This window comes from Electrophorus electricus, chromosome 15, assembly GCF_013358815.1.
Source record: "Electrophorus electricus isolate fEleEle1 chromosome 15, fEleEle1.pri, whole genome shotgun sequence".
NCBI classification, from domain to species: Eukaryota; Metazoa; Chordata; class Actinopteri; order Gymnotiformes; family Gymnotidae; genus Electrophorus; species Electrophorus electricus.
The window spans coordinates 2,019,827-2,039,655 of NC_049549.1; the positions used below are offsets into that span (position 1 = coordinate 2,019,827).

General features: G+C 43.6%; 1 protein-coding gene across 10 annotated transcripts in view; it reads right to left on the reverse strand.

Moving 5' to 3' along the window:
• Positions 1 to 19,829, reverse strand: part of agmo (alkylglycerol monooxygenase) — a 51,702-nt gene extending 31,873 nt beyond the window's left edge. For 4 of the 10 annotated variants that reach the window (XR_004776881.1, XR_004776882.1, XR_004776883.1 and 1 more), the window contains exons 1-9: positions 19,634 to 19,829; positions 13,921 to 14,051; positions 13,597 to 13,748; positions 4,984 to 5,087; positions 4,400 to 4,495; positions 3,203 to 3,269; positions 2,981 to 3,046; positions 2,769 to 2,848; positions 1,859 to 1,993 (exon numbers count right to left, since the gene is read on the reverse strand). Coding sequence is in view for 5 of the 10 variants with exons in the window: in XM_027025629.2 (XP_026881430.2) it covers positions 1,859 to 1,993; positions 2,769 to 2,848; positions 2,981 to 3,046; positions 3,203 to 3,269; positions 4,400 to 4,495; positions 4,984 to 5,087; positions 13,597 to 13,748; positions 13,921 to 14,051; positions 19,634 to 19,756 (954 nt within the window). In the remaining 5 variants the exon portion in view is untranslated. The remainder of the gene's footprint in view (positions 1 to 1,858; positions 1,994 to 2,768; positions 2,849 to 2,980; positions 3,047 to 3,202; positions 3,270 to 4,399; positions 4,496 to 4,983; positions 5,088 to 13,596; positions 13,749 to 13,920; positions 14,052 to 19,633) is intronic. The other 6 variants (XM_027025629.2, XM_035533986.1, XM_035533985.1 and 3 more) reach the window with 3 other exon arrangements.

The window sequence follows — 19,829 nt, forward strand, 5'->3', positions numbered from 1 at the left end:
CCGCATGCTCAGGGTCAGCAGGGATTTCTTTAAGACTGCCTTAATTACAATGTGGGGAGAGAGAGACAGAGAGAGAGAGAGAGAGAGAGACCAAGAAAGACAGAGATTGAGTGACAATAAAAAGAGAGAGAACAGAAGAAGGAGGGAGAGAGAGAGACCAGAGTCTTTCTTTCGCGTGCGATGTGGGAATGGCTGCGTGTGTCCCACGCCCAGGCCCACTTCAAAGCAAGCCACCACTGGTCCTGTTGGGAAGACTTCAGTGCTACCACTGCCTTTACCCTACAAAGCTACATTTTAAAGGCAAGTGAAAACTAAGCCTATTGTGTTTCAGTCCGCAAAGCCTTTTAAGACTTTTCTGGCACAGGACTATACTTGTAAAGCCAGCCTGGAGTCATTCTCAAGACTTGTTATGTCACTGAAATGCAAGTGGTTTCACATAAGTTTATAAAACCTTTGCAATTCTCTGGACTTCTGCATGCAGGGCTCCTAAAATGTGATCTGATCATCTAAAGCATAATAGGAAATAAAGACAAACAGAAGCTTTTACAGTGCCAGGTTTGAGAAAATGGTTGAAGCAATGAAAGTCACTGACGGAAATAAGTGTGTGACTCTCTAGAAGTATCTCCTGTAAAGAATCTCTCCTCTGGAATGACCTCCAGAAAGGAAGCTAACTGGAACCAGGTGTGCCAATCAATTTATGCCTGGATTTGACCTGTAATGTCAATCTAAAAATACCTCTCTGCTATAATCACGAGCTTCCAGATAACTGATCTTCACAGCAGCACTCATGTAAAACAGGCTTGAAATGCAAAGAGTCAGAGATTTCAGAGAACTTGGTTGAATCGTAGAAAACTAGAAAGGGTTAAAAGGGGATTTTTAAAGAGCAGGATGTCCATCTGTCCCCTCCCGAAGGAACTTCAGCCCTGCTGCTACCAGAATTGGGTCAGAATATGAGACCATGCTTAGAGAACTGAGACAGAAACACAGACTCAGATCCCTCCTCACCGCTGCACCGCAAATCCCTCCTCACCGCTGCACCGCAAATCCCTCCTCACCGCTGCACCGCAAATCCCTCCTCACCGCTGCACCGCAAATCCCTCCTCACCGCTGCACCGCAAATCCCTCCTCACCGCAAATCCCTCCTCACCGCTGCACCGCAAATCCCTCCTCACCGCAAATCCCTCCTCACCGCTGCACCGCAAATCCCTCCTCACCGCAAATCCCTCCTCACCGCTGCACCGCAAATCCCTCCTCACCGCTGCACCGCAAATCCCTCCTCACCGCTGCACCGCAAATCCCTCCTCACCGCAAATCCCTCCTCACCGCTGCACCGCAAATCCCTCCTCACCGCTGCACCGCAAATCCCTCCTCACCGCAAATCCCTCCTCACCGCTGCACCGCAAATCCCTCCTCACCGCAAATCCCTCCTCACCGCAAATCCCTCCTCACCGCTGCACTACACTAAACAATAGATACAGAAGGCAGCTGGCTGAGGGGTTCTGAGCAGTAAAGTAGATGGCGTTACTTACTGAGGGTTCACAGACTTTTTCAGTCAAAGTCCTTGATTGCAAGAGTGGTACAGCTGAACCGAATCATCCAAACCGAATCAGCTAAACTGTAAAATGTCGTGCATTTGTTAAGTAAGAAAGCATATAAAAATTAGACTTGGAACGGGTCTGACAGATCATGAACTTTACAACTTTACAAACACAGCAGTGCTGAATCTAAAGAATGTCATAGGAGAAAAGAAAGTCCATTTTCAGGACATTTCACTCAAGTAGAAAATGGACACGTCTACATTTCACATCCTTCCTGTTGTACTGAAAGTAAAGCATGTGAGAGCAGAGTGGATTCCCACCTTGGGCACGTTCTCGTGATCGCCCAGTCTGGGTTTTCCTGGCTCCCAGCTTGGGCCTTTAAAGATGACGGACAGCTTGTGTGCGATGCCGTTGGCGTTGACGAACTGCTGCCACAGGTATGTGTAATAGTGGAACTTCACAGGGGGAAAGGGAAAAACTAAACATCAAAAATGCTGAAAATCATTTCAGATGCAAGTGTGCAAAAAAAGACCCAAAGTAATCCCAAAACACTAATGCCATTCTTATCCTTCCTGACACTGAACACTGTGTTTAAACATTTCTTGTCACAGATTAGACCGTGCTTACAGATGGCGTTAGCTAGCCAGCGCAGAGAAAATAATCAAAAGTAACTTCTGCAGCACTTTTCCAAACTTTTTCACCTCTCCTGAGCGGTTTGTTTAAAGTAGAGTAATAATGTTATGGTTTCAGTGCGTCCTGTCCACTGGCAGGGACATGTGAGGAGAGCAGCACACAGCTACATTTATCCTGACACTCTGAAACCGGGACAGACGGTTTTGCTAGTCTTTCTACTCACTTCTTGTGCTCAGTCCATTGACTTTGTGTTGACATTTTGACAGGGGGACTTTTCTTTGACATTTTCAGTTGGCGCAAAGCAATGCAGAGACTGACGGATCACTTATTTTGGTAGCACAGCGGTTGGTGACAGTATGGGACATATTACAGCAAGTAGCTTAATGTGAGTCATAATAATAGTAATAAAATCAGTTATTTCGGATTTGAGGGATTCTCTGGGAAATGGTTCTGGTTCTTTCCTGGCTGGCTGTTTCAGGCACTGGTTAAACATGGCCAGGGTTGATCAGTATCTGTGGTTCATGAAAAACAGCACATGAATTACACAAAACCATTTTTTACCGACATGCTGACCTCCTTGTGTTCTAATCCACGTACCTGAACATACAAGATTTCAAATGTGTTGATGGGATGTGTGAGTCCGTAGACAACTTTGTCACCTTCTGGAGCAAAGGTTCCTACACGTTAAAATAATAGATCATATAGGCAAAAATTCATGTATGCTTCTTTAGTTTTTTGAAAAAACTATAAAAAGCATTAGCAGTCTTTCCACTGCATGCAGGTGTACACACACACACACACACACTTACCAAACAACCGGTCCCAAATAATAAGAGTTCCTCCGTAATTCTTATCAATACAGTACAGGTTTCGCCCTGCCAATCAAAATTATGAACGAAGAATAAATAATAAGCACTTGATATACTGGTTCTTGATTGATATGGTTTTTAATCATTTTAAAGGGGGTCAGAAATGCACAAAAAATGTTTTGGGCTGTTAAAAATGACCTACCAGACATGGACATCCCTTACCGTGATGAACTCTATGATGACTAGGAGTGTTAAGGATCCACTCCAGCGGACCAAGATCACTGATAAGCTGATGAAAGAAACATTCAAAAATTAAACATTTCGTGCCATATCTTAATCAACGGCAGGCCTTTGAAATGCGATTGTTTAGAACCGTGTAAACCAGTAAATGAGAAGCCGAAAACCCCCTTCAGCCTGGGTGGGGGGTCTTCTTGTGCCAACTTCTCCACATTGCTAAACACAGATGTAGCGGGAGTCGCGGTGTTCGCCCCAGCGTGCGATCAGTCTCTTCTATTGATTGCCTTGTCTTTGTTTTGGCCAACAACGCTACGGAGGAATCGTCCAGGACCCAAAGTATGCGAGGATCACATGCACGCTAACGGTTTCTGGCATGAAGCATCATTAACATCAAGTGTTTTCTTGTCTGATGAGCTCCGGTGAAGCTCGGCTAACTGCGCAAAGAGGAAACAGCGACGCCGACCATGAGGGAAAAGAGCAAGAGGTCGGAGGGAAGCATGACTGCAAGGTTTGCAATTGCATGCACGCTTCGGCACGCACGTACCCACCAGTCCACGTGAACCTGATATAAAGTTGTTCACGTAAGGCAGCTTTTCAGTTTACACTCAGGTGTTTGGCTTGAGTAATTATTTGATGTCTAAATGTAAATACACACAGGCGTGCTGGGTACTGTGGCCTAACACGTCTTCAGCTACAGCTGAATTTCATCTTAAGTGAAGACGTTTGTCTGGGCTTAGCTCTCGTTTTAATGATGGATTAGCCTGGAAGATCCTGTCAATAAATTACGCAACATCAGCACAAGCTATAAAACTGGCAGAAATGATATCTTTCAGAAAGTCGTGCATGTGAGGACTGTTTTCACTAACAGACCTCTGAAAGATGGAGATGATTCCAAATTAATTTCTCCCAGCTGTACAAAAGACACGAGCGCGGATATGCTTCCGTTTGGAAAACTGCATAAAAGCTCATTATCCCCTACTGAACACGTGTCTGAGGGTTTTACTGTGACATGGGACACAGGCACCTGGTGACGACTACAGCGTAAACATGGTTCGACAAAGAAATAAGTGCAGGGATTAGTGTGCTTTTCCTCGTAACACCCTAGCACGGCGGACAGGCACTGTGTATGTACTGCATGTTGGAAATATGAGGTGGGAATGTTAAGTCAGATCAGTAGCTCACCTCAGTGTGAATCCAGAACTGATACAAGAGGTTAAACTGAATATGCACAGCAAAGACAGAGGGTGGGACAAGCAATGCCATTGGAAGGTAGAACACCTGGCAACACAGAAACAGGTCGGTTTAGTCAATTCAAACATCTCAAGAAAAAGGAAAGAAAAGAACATTTATATACCAAATGAAATGTACTTTTTAGGGATAGTACACTGGTTTTAAACCTTTTCAAAACTGATGGTTGAAGGCTAATATTTGCCCCAGGGGTACGTGTTGGAACTGGAACCAGTGGGAAACGTTGCTGGGGTGGCAGATCTCCTAATGTTAAAGCTCTCAGCAAGGTTGTGCTATGCATGGTTATAAACTGCAATATTTTATTTATTAATTTAAGTTTCCATTTTCAAGAGTTTTACATTTCTCAGTGAGGTTTACTGGTTCACTTATCCTGGGACAGTGAGATTTCAGGAGACACAGACAGAGAGGACACATGAGAGGATTTGTGATTTCACTGCACACAGAAAGCACTGGTGGAAATCAGGGTCAGTCCGGGTGAGGCGCAAATGCTACTCTACAGCACTTTGGGGGTAAGTTACCCAGGAAGCACACTGCTGGGTCACAGATTGACGCAGCGCGGTACTCAGGTTGTAGTACTCAGAGCTGTGGTGGACCTGATGAGCAGCCCACAGGATATTCAGTTCTGAAACACACACACACACACACACACACACACGTTTGGTTAGAATAAATACTGCATTTCGCTGAGCACTGACTACTGCAGTGAGGTGTTCTTTTAGTCTTTTCTGAACTGCAGGTAACAGGATCTACCTTCAGACCACAGCACCAACGTATCCGCACCGGCCCACGAGGGCTGGCTGCCTTGTGGGCACTGGCTCGCTTCTTAGGCTGACCTGTAGGTGAAACATCAAACCTCACGAAAGCCCGTACAAGAACCCTCGCGAAGGTTCCGTACTGCGGGAGCAGGTCTCTGCAGCACCCTGCAAAGTCTGAATGTCCGACGCATCTTTTTATAACCACATACTAGTCATCACCAGACTCCAGTCCTTTCCCAGTAATGGCTGTCAGCTGTGAGATATCCAGTGGCTTCCTAGAATGCCGGGCATTTCTCTAAACCAGCTCTTATCTCGTACAGTTTTTACTGCACACACACACAGTACTCAGTTTCTTTAGAAATCTGTTAACATATGAAAACTTAAACATGCCCCCTTTGTAGCTACTTTAGCCACAATACATAATTAGGATGTAAGATCAAAACAATTAAATAGAGACATCACCCCCCCCCCCCCCAAAAAAAAAAAAATAAAAAATTCAAGTAGGAATAAAACTCTTTTGTGTGGGATTTTATTTTCCACTGATTTGTGACCAAAACTATACAACTCAATTAGGTTCACTTCATAATGACTAGAAACAGGTCAGCTGTAGAAATAACAGTCTGCAGATACTGAAGTGTTGGCCATAAACATTCCTTAAACAAAAAGACTAGAGCTAGAGTAAACTATGGGGAGTGGACCCCAGTGAACGCCACAGCTCTGCCACTCCAGGTCGGCCTGCTCTCATTTGTTGTGATTGAGGTCTCATTAATCTCCATATGGGATCTCGTGCTTGGATTCTCTGAAACAAAAGAGCTGAAGGCCGTCCTCGACTGTGCTGTGTTCACACCTCAGCAGAGCTTCTCAGGCTCAGTCGGAAACCAGCAAGCGGAACCTCTCGGGCTGACCGGTTCTGGTGTGCTGATGCTTGCTTTATTATTTGCAAGGGGTTGTTTGATATTAAAGTATCACTGAGGGGTTCGGATATTAGACCTGAAACCAGAAACAAGTTTCGGTGTTTCCTCTGTGTCATTCTGTGTGTGATATTGCCACCGGCGTTTAAGAAGACTAATACAAATTAATTTTACATGTCCATTCGGGACGTGTCCTCTGCGCGAGCCTCGGCCGTGACGAGTGGCACTCTGGCTCGTGTTCCATCGGTAGAGGCCCAGCCAGGGTCCCAGGCAGGGGCCCGCTCCAGCTGAACAAACAGAAAGCACGCTGGAGCCGGGCCAGCGACAGAACCGGCCCGAAAACCTCCATCGGCCGTACTGCCGACAGCAAGCTGGCTGGCTCGGCCTGCTGCCAAGGCCACACGGGAAGGTTCTGCTCCGGATGGGTCTTCCGAGCAGGCGTGCCGCTCCAGGGGGGAATGTCAGGTCCATGTGGAGTTTTGAAACTGTCAATATCTGCTGAATCTTTGGCACCATATGAGGTGTTAGGCAATGGCTCCAGTGTCCTGAGCTTTTTTTATTGATCGAGCTGATCCAACCCACCCGAGAACAAAAAAACCCCCACACTTTTTTCACTTCCAACGAAACATTTTTCACTTCCAACAAACTCTTGTCCGCAGAGCAAGCGTTCCACCTGGCCATGGTCAGACTGACGAACAAGCTCCACTCTCGTCTGCCACGCAAGTCATCAACACAGCGGCGGCACAAAAGCCCCCTGCGTTGTGTTTCCCAGCCCCTGCCTGTATCAGAGTAAGACAGGCACCCCTTCGCAGATGATCCATGCACCATTTGAAAGAGTGTTGGCCCAGTTTGGCCTGGCAGGCTGGGAGAGAGGATGACTGATGTGGTTCTGGAAGGACGTCTGCATGGCGAGGCCAGCATGGCGTTCGCGGCCTTGCTCACCAACCTCGGCAGGGCATGCGGCCCATATTGGCAGTTCGCATTTAGAGGTTGTAGGACTTTAATGATAACAACCAGCGCCACAACATGAGCTTGAGAGAGGCAGCAGAGAGAACTCCTCTGCAAAATATCACTCAAAAATACAATGTAAAAACAAGTTGGGGATGCGGAAAAAAATTAACAATTGATGTGTAAACACCAGGTAACTCAATTTTGATTTCTCAGTTCTCAGCATTATTACTCCCTAACTATGGCTCTCTACAAAGAAACAAATACCAAGCATTAATGTAATAACAAAGACCATGATATATAAACCTGTTTTGAAACCACTGGTGTTGTGTGGTCATTGTGAAACTAATCTGCACTTTGATATAGAAACCTCAAAATAACATCAAAACGTGCAGTTATGCAAAAGTATACAATATTGCATATTCTCTGTTTTTTAAGCCTGTAAATATGTAATTGAAAAGAGAAAAAACCCCTGATGACAAAGTTTCCCCATTGGCTTTTGCACTCATATAGCTGTCTGTCCTTGAACATAAACTTTGGTAAGGATCAAAGGTACGTGCACTATGATAAAGGCTTCTTGTTATTGTAGCCTCTGTCAGATCAAAGGAAACCAGCAGGCATATGTAATTTTCTATACATGTCATTTTCTGTTACCGTGAGCCTGGTCCAGTTGAGTGAATGAACTCCTCCAGACCCCAGGACAGCAAAACCGTTTGAGGAGATGATTTTGAAGATGCAGAAGAGCTGAATTAAGGTTTTCCAGGTGGAAAAGGTCATCTCTCTCTGTCCTCTATCTTAATGGGGTTTAAACAACACATAACAGGATAACTTTGCTGTATGAAACTTGCAAGGCCAGTCATGAACTAAATGATGCTACACTAAGATTGGCACCAACATAAAGAGTCACCCAGGCCAGCCGATACTTCCTGTGTCACCACAAAACCTCGCGCTGTCTTTGGTTTCCGGCCGAAGCTTCTAAAAGCCAAGATGGTTATGAAGGTGCGATAAATGTCCGACTCAGCGCATGTGCATAATTAGCTGACGGGCTTACCAAGAGAGATTTGCAGGATTATATGAAGTGGTTTCACTAGCAGGCATCTCTCATGTGCATTGCACTGAAGTCCTGTCTCCCAAGCCAGCAGCCTGGAGAAGGCCTGCTAAAGACTAAAAATACAGTTCTGAGGAGGACATGAGAGCTAGTTATCACGTTTCCAGCGCAGTGGGTCCAGGTCTTCTCCCCATTTTATATTTTCCAAGCCATGAATCAAAAGATGTAATGAGATTCTCAAAGATTTTTCCAAACAGCTAAGCCAACTGAATACATTTAAACAGAATTCTGCCCTCACCTTATTTCACATTTTAGCAATCTGCCAAATTATTTATGACAGAATAATGATTAAAATTTCTTATATTTCCTGTATTTATTTCTGTTGTGAATTCTGACATTAGGTCACCAATTGAAAATGCCACTTGTTGGCATAAATCCAGAAAAGAAAACAGCCTCTTAAGATCATAAAGTGCACCGTGTTCCTGTCACCCTGCTGCTTGTCGGAACGTTTCAGGGATTATGAAAGGAAGAGAGTCTACAGAAATAGTGATATTTCTTCTTAAGGCTCCAAAAGAGGCAGGGTATTAGTGATCCGTATAGCCTCAACCGGAACTATGGATATGTATCTGTGGGAATACACCCACACACACACATCCACACAGATACACACACGCACACGCACGAAAGAGCAACAGACTTAGCCTACAGAGACATTAAACCGTCATCAGAGCAAGATATATCCCATTGACTCCAATAGCCAAGCCATGACACACACACACACACACAGACACACACACTCCACTCCACTCCCACACACAGACAGACACACACACACACAGAGAGACACACACACACAGACACATTCATGTAGATGAGTGGCTGATTCGTTGGCTATTGTTGATGTTATTCCAGTATCCCAGGGGCACACCTCTCTCGAGCAGAGCACAGGCTCCACATCCTGACTGCTTTGGTTCTTTTGTACACCCTCCAACCTGAGCTGCCGGGGACTTCCAGTGGCGGGAGAAGATTTATGGAGCCCCCGCGGCCCGGGGTTAACTCCCGCCACCTTCCACCACAGAGGATCTCTTCTGAAAACAATAACATCCAGACCCAGGTGCCGCTGGGACATCCCACGGTGCCACTGACACAATCTGTTTGTCGTCACAACTGCTGCTGTCTGCAGCTGCTAACAGCTCACTGCCTCCACTGCACCTCTGTCTGCCTCCACTGCACCTCTGTCTGCCTCCACTGCACCACAGTCTGCCTCCACTGCACCACTGTCTGCCTCCACTGCACCACTGTCTTGACATCACTGCACCACTGTCTTGACATCCCTGCACCACTGTCTGCCTCCACTGCACCACTGTCTGCCTCCACTGCACCACTGTCTGCCTCCACTGCACCACTGTCTTGACATCACTGCACCACTGTCTTGACATCCCTGCACCACAGTCTGCCTCCACTGCACCTCTGTCTGCCTCCACTGCACCTCTGTCTGCCTCCACTGCACCACAGTCTGCCTCCACTGCACCACTGTCTGCCTCCACTGCACCACTGTCTTGACATCACTGCACCACTGTCTTGACATCCCTGCACCACTGTCTGCCTCCACTGCACCACTGTCTGCCTCCACTGCACCACTGTCTTGACATCACTGCACCACTGTCTTGACATCCCTGCACCACAGTCTGCCTCCACTGCACCTCTGTCTGCCTCCACTGCACCTCTGTCTGCCTCCACTGCATCACTGTCTTGACATCACTGCACCACTGTCTTGACATCACTGCATCACTGTCTTGACATCACTGCATCACTGTCTTGACATCACTGCACCACTGTCACTGCTGTCTCTACTGCAGCCGACCAGCCTCCAGTGCACCACCAGCTGCTAAGACTGCTTCACTGCGACTACCCCTGCACCAGGCAGGGGACACACATGCTGGTCCCAGTTGGAATAAAGCTTTTAATTAAGCTTCTCCTTCTGCTCTCATTCAAAGCTCTTTCTGTAGGGGTGTTTCTCACTGAAGCTAGAAAGGAGATAACCTTATGTAATGAGGTTTTATGCAAACTGCGGTCATCTCACCAAGGTTCTGCACTAAACGATCATTTGTTTTTCTACAGGGCACAGAACAACATTTACTCACGCAACCAAATGGCATATTGGTGTCCTCAAATACCGAGCACACAGAGAAGAGGAAAAACAGGTTAGAGGGCTTCATCTGCCCTCGATATCCTCAACCAGCGTGAATGCCTGTGATAACATGACTAAAGTCTTCACTTAGAGTGTTTAGTTGCCCCATTACCATAATCACCCCCGTCCCCACGGGGATGCTCCATCGTATAAAACGACAGGAGCAGCACCAAGTGATGCAAAAACAATCAGGTCTCTGAAACAGACCTGAGAACATTACCTGAACAGAAGACTGTCTGAGTAGCTTTTTCCACTTTCTCTGGTGACTTTTTAGTGACTTTTTTCGACAGGTTTAAGTCTGTCCTGGGTTACGTTTAACGGGCAACGGAACAGCAGCGCATGGAGGCGAGAGGGTCTGTTTGTGGACCCACATTAGCGTGAGAACAAACAGAACCAGCGCAGCTGTCGCCAGGTCATCTGCATCTGGACTCGCCCTGACCCACTTGGGCGTAAACAGCAGAGTGAGGGGGAGACCCCACCACCCCCCAAATTGCAGATACACTGAATTTGATTATTCTCAAACCTGAGAATAGTGTAAGTATTCAGCACAGATTCAGGAGCTCTGAAGAGCAGCAGTCCACACGGGCATGCTCTCCATTGAGCCGGGGCACCAAAAGCAATGTTCAGAAAGGTTAGTGGACCAGTAACTGTTACATTTAACCAGTAATAATAAAGACAACTATTCCACTGTTACGACTGAAACTCCTACGCTCTTGGAGGAAGAATATCTGAGTTTAGAGTGCAGTGTTTAGCCTCGTGTGTCCTCTGTCCTGTATGAAGAGACTGAGAAGAGAAGGGCAGCGTGTGGTTGGAAAGATGCTGCATCTCTGGCTGAGAACGATGGCCAAGGAGCGCCGGAACCGCAGTCAGGGGACGCAGCCGGAAAATACGACAACGCGTGGAACTCGAAACCTAAAGCACCCGAGCGCATGCAAACAAGCAAACAGCCTCCAGATGGACATTCGATACCACCGGTTGGTTAAAAAAATGAAGAAAGAAATAGATTTTGACTGAGGTTTTTGAAACAGCATGTCATGAAGAAAACACAATCTCTGCATCTGCAAACCTCCAAGAGTTTAGGCTGTGGCATAAACTGGGAACCCAAACTGTAAAGCCAAACTACTACCCAAGCTACATTAATGGCATACAGGATAGCTTCAGTTTTAACTTGAAAGCGCCATCTTCTCTGCAAACAATCAGACCCTCTTTAATGTACTTTACATGAAGGGAAGGAAAATATAATTTAAAATATTAAGTTATATTAAATAATATTAAATAAGTTGGTCATGTCTGGTTCCTTTCTCCCTAGATAGCTCAAAAATAAAAATCTATGGCACAATCTCCCAAAATATGCTCCAGTGGAGGTTATATTAAGTAGGACAACCTGCCTAAAAAGTCATTTAGTCAGACTGCAGGTGGTGGGTTGTGTGCGAACGGAGACTGATTTATGTCAAATGATTTTGTTACATGCATGCTGACAAGATTGTTATCACTATCAGACATATACAGACCTATTCCATCACTATCAGCTCTGTGGTTTTGCAGTTTTCACTGCAAAAAAATCACAATGAAGCTAAACTCCACATATCCTGTCTAGCCACACGCTTCTGTGAGACAGCTACACACACCCAGAGTGAGAAGCAGTACTTGACGGATCAGTTGTGGCATGTGAGATAGTGGGCCCTGTAGAGAACAGTGGAACGCAAAAAAAACAACAACAGACACACAGCATACAGCAACAGTAGGAAGCAAACGCCAACTCTCAGGAATATTAGGGATTTTTAGAAATCCGGTGTGGACATATATTTTTAGGTCCCAAAAAGAGGATACGGAAAAAGGAAAAAGAGGTCACCTTCGTTACCCAGGGTAACGACAGAGGCTAGGACCTCTATGGGCCTATATGGGACCTTTACAGCAGCGGCTAAAGCTCAGGCTTGTCCCGCGGCGCTCGGGGCAAACCAGCGCAGGCAAGGACAGGACGGGAAAGCTAGACAAATCATTTCCTCCAACATCAAAAAGGTACAAATTGGACATAGCGGCGCGCTGACATAAATTCCCAACATCTTGAATGGGCCCGTTGGACAATGGAAAACATAACATGCCAACCACGAGCACCTCATCACTTCACTTCTGCCTCGCTGAAGTCTGGAGAGCCACAACCTTAAAAAAATCTCCTGTCGCTCTGACAAAACGAAGCCTGAAATGGTTGAAATGGATATAACATATGATCAACATGGTCCTTAACCTTTGGAGGAAATAGCAATGATCCCTATTAACTACAGTGGTAAGAAATGAGGGTGGTGAAGTGACCTTTGACACAATGATTCTATTTCTTTTTCACGGAAGGCCAGTCCAGAGGGCCGGGCCGTAGTGAATTCGATGGGTTGCCTTTTGTGAAGGCAGCCTAAAAACAGTGTTTCCGGTCAAAGATAACATCGAATGTGGATCACACACACACTTAAAGGAAGCTTTAAAAATAGCTCTGTGGGTAAGCTGCAAAGTGATGAATTTAAAGACAATGCATTTCCTGGATTTCTAACACCTAATGCACTTAGCATTCTTAACATTCTTGAAGTCAATCCATGGAAATTTTCTCTTCATGGTCATGTTTCTTAAATCAACTGTGGATGTGAGCTGCCGTTTGATCTATTCAGTTTAAAACAGCATCCCAGGTATCATATATGCCATCACATCAGTATTACAAAACCATACACACTATAGTCTTCAAATATGTGTTCAGTTTCTTATTTAAAACGCAATAAAATATGGGAGGTTAATTTATAAGTAAAGGTATTGGCAGGGAAGCATAATATATGTTATTGTTAAGATAAAACAACGTAAATACGAAAAATGTGATTGGACTGCCCAACCTTTCAATATACCAGCACTCCAGACTGGGAAAAATCTGTATAGGTTTGCTGGAAATTTGAAAGAAGAAGACACTGGTCTTAATGGGTAGAAAAGATGAGGGATTGGAGCTGTGATATTCGCTCCAAGTACTTCATTGTCTTGCATAAGCAATTCCTATACAGATATGAACGATGTGCTGATGTCATATCTTATCTGATACAGATATGGACGATGTGCTGATGTCATAGTTCGGGTTTTGCTCGTGGTTCCTGTCTGTTACATGACTATGATAAAGAAAAAGCAGTTGTCTAAAATAGAAATGGTCCGTGCTACTGGGAGTACTGAACCTTCGAGATTAAAGGCGATTTCATCTACGTGCATCTGTTGCATGGCCTTTTAAAGAGTCATTCTGGCAGGCTATGACATACCATGGCTGCATCGATGGACCCAGTAGTATCCAAAGTCTACACCAAGAAATGCCAGCCACCACGTCCAAGCAGAGTCCCAGGGCAGCTCCAGTATGCGGAAGTTGTTCCAAACATAGATGTAACTGGACACCTCCAGACTTCTCACGAAGAGACTGAGAGCAGAAGAATGAGCAATTAACCCAAACGCTAACTGGTTAGGGGGGGAAATAAACCATTTTTAAAAGTTTGTCCACTGTTGTATAGCATGATTATAAGTGGCATAAAATCATTTAGATTTGCAGCTACTTTAAGTGCAACATCAAAGCGGAATGACGTCCGGCTCACTTAGGCAGACGAGATATCATCCCCGCTGAGAGAGACGTGGTTCCATCATTGACTTTGAAGAGAAGGTTTCCGGTCTTCAGCCAACCCACAAACACCTCCAACAACAACAGCCCGACAAAGAAAGGTGTAGCCTACACACAAACACAAATGCAAACATGGTGTTTAGAGACAGCATTGATGACTAACTGTCCTTTTCTCCCTTAAATTAATTTCTTGCATTGTTACTTTAGGACAAATCAACACATAGAAGATGTAGATAAACCATTCTGAACACCCAGGACAAGAAGAACTGCCTTTGTGACAAATCAAAATATGAATTTGTATTAAATCTCAGAATTTAAAGGTATTCAATCTCAGAATTTAAAGCCAGCATTGTCTTCAGATGGATCAGTGTTCCAAGATCTGTCTGCACTTCCAAGTCTGTTTAAGGTTGTAGAGTTGCTGACAAAGTTACTATTCTCACCATAAGTTAAATATGTCTACCACAGTTAAAATATCAACTGCTAGTACTTTTTAATAAGTAACACATTTTGCATATAAATATTGTGAATATAAAATTGAGTTCATGGAACGCTCTCCTTTCCACTGGTCACGTGGTACGGCCCACCGTGTACAGTCTTGTTTGTAACCACACCTATGTAGTTTAGTACACACCTGCATCTGGTTAGTCTCGTAATGTGTGTATGTATTTAAACCCCTGTTGGCGTGTGCATCGTTGTCGGTCATTTTTCATGTTCTTGTTCACATTCTTCATGTTAGCCGTATATGTATTAATGGTCACCGTTTATTTTATGTGTGTACCACTGTCTTTTTCGTGTGTTAATAAATGTCTGTCTCTGTCAAGGGAGTCTGTACGTCCTGCTCCTTGCCCTGCGGCACTCAGGCCGTTACAAGTCTTTGATTGGTAATATGATGATTGCTTACCCATAATGCCGCACTGTTTACTGAGGCCACACCCATTTATGTGAACAATATGTCTCAGGTTCGTGCAGTGGGATGTGAAGGGCACGCACACACTCACAGCATGAGAATGGAACAGCCCAAACCTCACCACATCTGGCTGCTCACTACAGCTCTGCGACCTACGCTCCTCACAACACCCACAAAAGGAGACTTTATCTGGACCAGGAAACCCGCCTAATGAAGCATCTCACTGGTTTCACACTGTATTTCACATTGCTTCACCCAAACATCAGTGTAAGAGGTAACTTGTTTCTGACTACAGATGTATGCCAGACACATAAGAGATGTGCTTGTACTTTTGTGAAACTTTCATTTCTTCTTCTTGAAGAGTTTAAGAGGGGTTTTTTTTCTTCCATAGATCACTCAACTTTGTTGGTGCAATATTTTCCTCAAAACCAAACAAAAACAAAAACAAAAACAGCTCTTATTTAGGCAGTAACATTCTGGGCTTGTGAAAATTGTTGAGGGATGCCTAATGCTTTTATTAAGAGCTGGGTCTCTGAACTTGGATCTCGTCGGGAAAATTACATTTGAGAAGCAGATGTGAATGTTTTTACACACACACCCCACCCTTCTTTTTTGGTTAGATTGTGGAAGGATTCATATAGCTGTGGTTTTTCACTAAAGATACAAACATACTTATTTTCATAATGGCTGAAAGTTAGATGTCACATTGTATCACATTCAAATGTGATATATATATATATATATATATATATATATATATATATATATATATATATATATATATATATATATATATATATATATATATCACTATTTACATTTGAATATGATACAGTGTGACATATGGGGCCAGATAAACAAGAAGTTCTAGAAAACAATAAAGATAGGAAAAGCGATCGGCTATAACACCTAACCACACGTGTACTTTCTCTTCCTCTGTGTCATTGTTTTACAGACACAACTAGACAGTTACACTCATATATTGAGAGGGAGAGACAACCATCAAATAAAGTTGTGTGAATGAGGTTAGTTAATTCATGTTTGTGACAAAATGACTCCAATTAGGAGCACTGCTGTGTGGTTAATTGTCTTTTCTCTATTTGTGTGTTTATGTTGGTCTATTGAAATATTATCCTTTTACCTCAAATAACGAACATATGGTGATTTGGTTACAAACAAACTAAAAACACACACACCCACTTCAGCACTGACGGGGTTTTAAATGTGAGCATGTACATTAGTTTATACTGTGTACTTCAGACTATAACACAAAAAAGAAATACTTCCAGACTAAAAGAAAATATCAAAGTCTCTAAAAACATCCAACAATTAGGTTAAGATGGTTAGAACAGATTATTTTATGCAGAGAAACTGTTGTAGACAAATCAAACAATAGGAAAATCCTCTCTGCCTGTGTCCTGAGAGTCAGAAACGGATTAAATTCAATTTCCCTATTCTAGTTTGCCAGATGTGGTGTCCAGATTTACAACTGCCAAGAGATCCAGCAATTACTTCTGTCTGTGTGTGGGGGGTGAGGGGAGGAAGCATTCATCTCATTCTCTCATGTAGGTGACCCAGAAAACTTCTGACTGTATTGTAGTATTTCTTGTTAGTGAATCTTGTGGTATTTCAACATGGAGAGAAAGACTGGATGAGACACTTCTAAAGACGTCCTGACACACATCCTCACCATTTCTTAAACTGATGTTGGCCTCTGTTATAATATCAAATAAAAAGCAGTGAAGAAAATGTACAAAACAAATCTAATCTAATCTAACCTAATCCACCTTCATTTACTCTTCATCTTGACCACTAATGTTTGCACAGTTCCACTGTGAGAATCTCATGCTCATAAAAGATTTTAAAAGGTTCGTGGACAAGTTGGCTTCCTGCCATGTTCCTCCAGTGCATATCGCGTAAACTGGACGACAAACGAAGTGCTTGCATGTCTCGGCTTTTCTTTTTCCTCTCTGTAGAGGAGTTCCCACTGAAAGCCATTCATTTTGGCTTTAGACACTTAAAATATTTAAAGGACAAAAGGTTATTGCACAGGATCAGATAGCAGCCTGAAATGTTGTGAGAATATGGATTGTGGTTCAAAGACTGTATTTCCTGTAGCGGAAAAATAAATTATTTTTTATTGCACTCTTGTGAAGTCTCTGTGCTCTTGTGAAGTTTCACAATCTCTCACTGCAGATTAGTCCAAAACTAGGATGTCTCAATGCCTACACCCTCACATGTCTATGCACGTCTGAAATTTGTAGATGCATATTGTAAACACGGACTTGTTCTCAGCACAGTACACACTGCTGCTAGGACTCCGGGCTTTAGCAGCAGATGTCACCTTCCCTGATGATGTCATAAACCCTGGTCTGAGGTCATAAACCCTGATCTGATGTCATAAACCCTGGTCTGAGGTCATAAACCCTGATCTGATGTCATAAACCCTGATCTGAGGTCATAAACCCTGATCTGAGGTCATAAACCCTGATCTGCAGGTGCCGTTTTGTTAGCCCAGACCCAGAGGTGTAGTTACAGTGGGCCTGAAATGCAGATGTAGTTATGGCAGACCTGAACAACAAATGTAGTTATGGACTGCTGAACTGCAGGTATAGTCACTGCATGCCTGAACTGCTGATGCAGTTATGGTAGTCTACAACCACAGGCATAGTTATGGTAGACCTAAACTACAGGTGTAGTTAAGGTAAGCAAGAATCACAGGTATAGTTACGGCATTCTAGAACTGCCAGTGTAGTTATACTAACCTGGAACCTCGGGTGTAGGTATGTCAATGACAGCTGTTGTCATGGGAGGCCAAAACAACAGGTTTGGGTTATGATAAGCTTGAATGGCAGGTGCTGTTATGGTAGATTGCATATCCATGTTTGAGATGTTTGTGGTGTCATCTAGAAGACATTATCTATTGTTGTCTAAGGGTTTGGGATGCTGAGCTGCAGAATACTGAGGGACGACTGCTGAAGCAGTACTAAACAGGCCAAAAGTCACAAGTGCACGCAAATTAAGGCAAAGGTTACCAGGAATAAAACACTGTGAAAATGTGGCATTTGAGGCGTGTCCCAATGGAAGAGATTCAGGACACTTAAGTAGCTAATGAGAGCAGCATTACTGAGTTATTATTAAAAGTAAAAAATCAGGTTTGAAAATGGTATATCTATCTATCTATCTATCTATCTATCTATCTATCTATCTATCTATCTATCTATCTATCTATCTATCTATCTATCTGTCTGTTTGATGTCTAGCTAATGCATCATTACTTGGAGGTAAAATTTAAAAACTGGGTTACAAAAACATATTAGAGAGAGAGAGACAGAGAGAGAGAGATCCAAAATTATAGTGAAGTACACACAGTTTCCAAAGAAACAGGATGTTTTGGGCAGAGGTCCTTCATAAGCTGTATAATCAAAATGCCTCTCTGGGAACGTGGCATATTTCACTACAATTCTGAATATCTCTACATCTCTAACTACAGTACACTGCAGTTACTCACCTGGAATCTTCTACAGATATATACATGTATTTGTTTATTTGATACTTTTTTATAAAAATTTGCTAATCGTGAAATCAATAAAGCTAGCTCTTACTTTACCCACCTTTCTTCAATCCAAGTATTCTTAAATAGGTAAAAAGAAATCATTAGTAAATGCCTTGTTAATGTCTTCACACATTTAAATGATCTGGGATTCATCATTTGATGAAAATCTGATATTTGCAGATTTTTTATTTATCACATTTATTTGGTTTGTGTTGAAACTTTCTTTCTAGTGGCCTGAAAACCCTTAATGACCTCAAGTTTCATTTGTCTGCCATAAACTAGTGTTTTGATCCACAAATGCAGAGGTTTTCTGGGAGCTATTCACCACTGCAGTTAGCATGGCCAGACATCTGGTTTTAGGTCGAACCGTCTGGATTGTCCTTCATCCAGCAGAATGCTGGAGACCTCTCTATCAGTTGTTTCCCAGTGATCAATATTATTTTTATTTTAGCATGTCATTGGGCCTACATGTCAAAGCAAATACATATAATTGATTTAAGAGTTCGTCTCATACTTCACTTTCTGGTAAACCGCTGTACGTCCATACTCTAAATACCAGTTAGCATGTTTGCAATGGCGTAAAGTACCAAAAGGAAAAACGACTTCAGTTTTCAGTGGCCAGCACATCCTTTCCTTTTAAAGAGTAGGAAAGATTCATTTCACACCTTCTGTACACTATGCAAGACTTAAATACTGCAAGTAAGAGCCAGGTTTGGTGAGTCATTCTAATTAGTCAGCTCTGTTACCCAGCTAGCTAGACAAGATATGCAAATGTGCAGTGATGGGGCTTGAACTGGTAACCTTTCAATTACAAGTCAAGTACCTTAACCACTGAGCTTCCAGATCAGGACATTTATGCCCAGGAGTTATTTTTGCTGTGTTAAATGTCTCCCTGGATTTCTATTAGTTAGGGAACTGAACAGTGAGTCCAGTAGAAACATAGCTAGGTAAGAATCATTCCGGTTATTCTGTCCTTTAGGTTTAAGTTCATTCGGTGTGCAGAGAAATCTTTCTTTTATATGTTTTTGTGAGTTATGACGCTGTGGGCCACCGTAGTATGATATTATCCACGCCCAGTATGGAAGCCGCGTTAGTGAGTGACACCGTGACAGACCGTGACCCCTGTGCAGGTGTGTATTGGGGTTACAGACACGGTGATGACCGATTTCTGTAGTCGTCTGAAAACAGCTGTTTCTATTTTAAATAGACAGACGTGTGCCAACTTACCTGCTCCACGTATCGGGGCACGGCGCCTACGTCTGAAAATGAGGTTTCATTCGGCGACACGAGGTAGAACAGCATGCGACCACCTTGAGAAAAAGTAACATCGCTGGGTTCCGCTCGAGCCATACTACACTGCACAGCGTGTCAGCTTGCGAAGGCTGCAAATGACGAGGTCTCGCGAACGAGAGTGTGTGTGAGC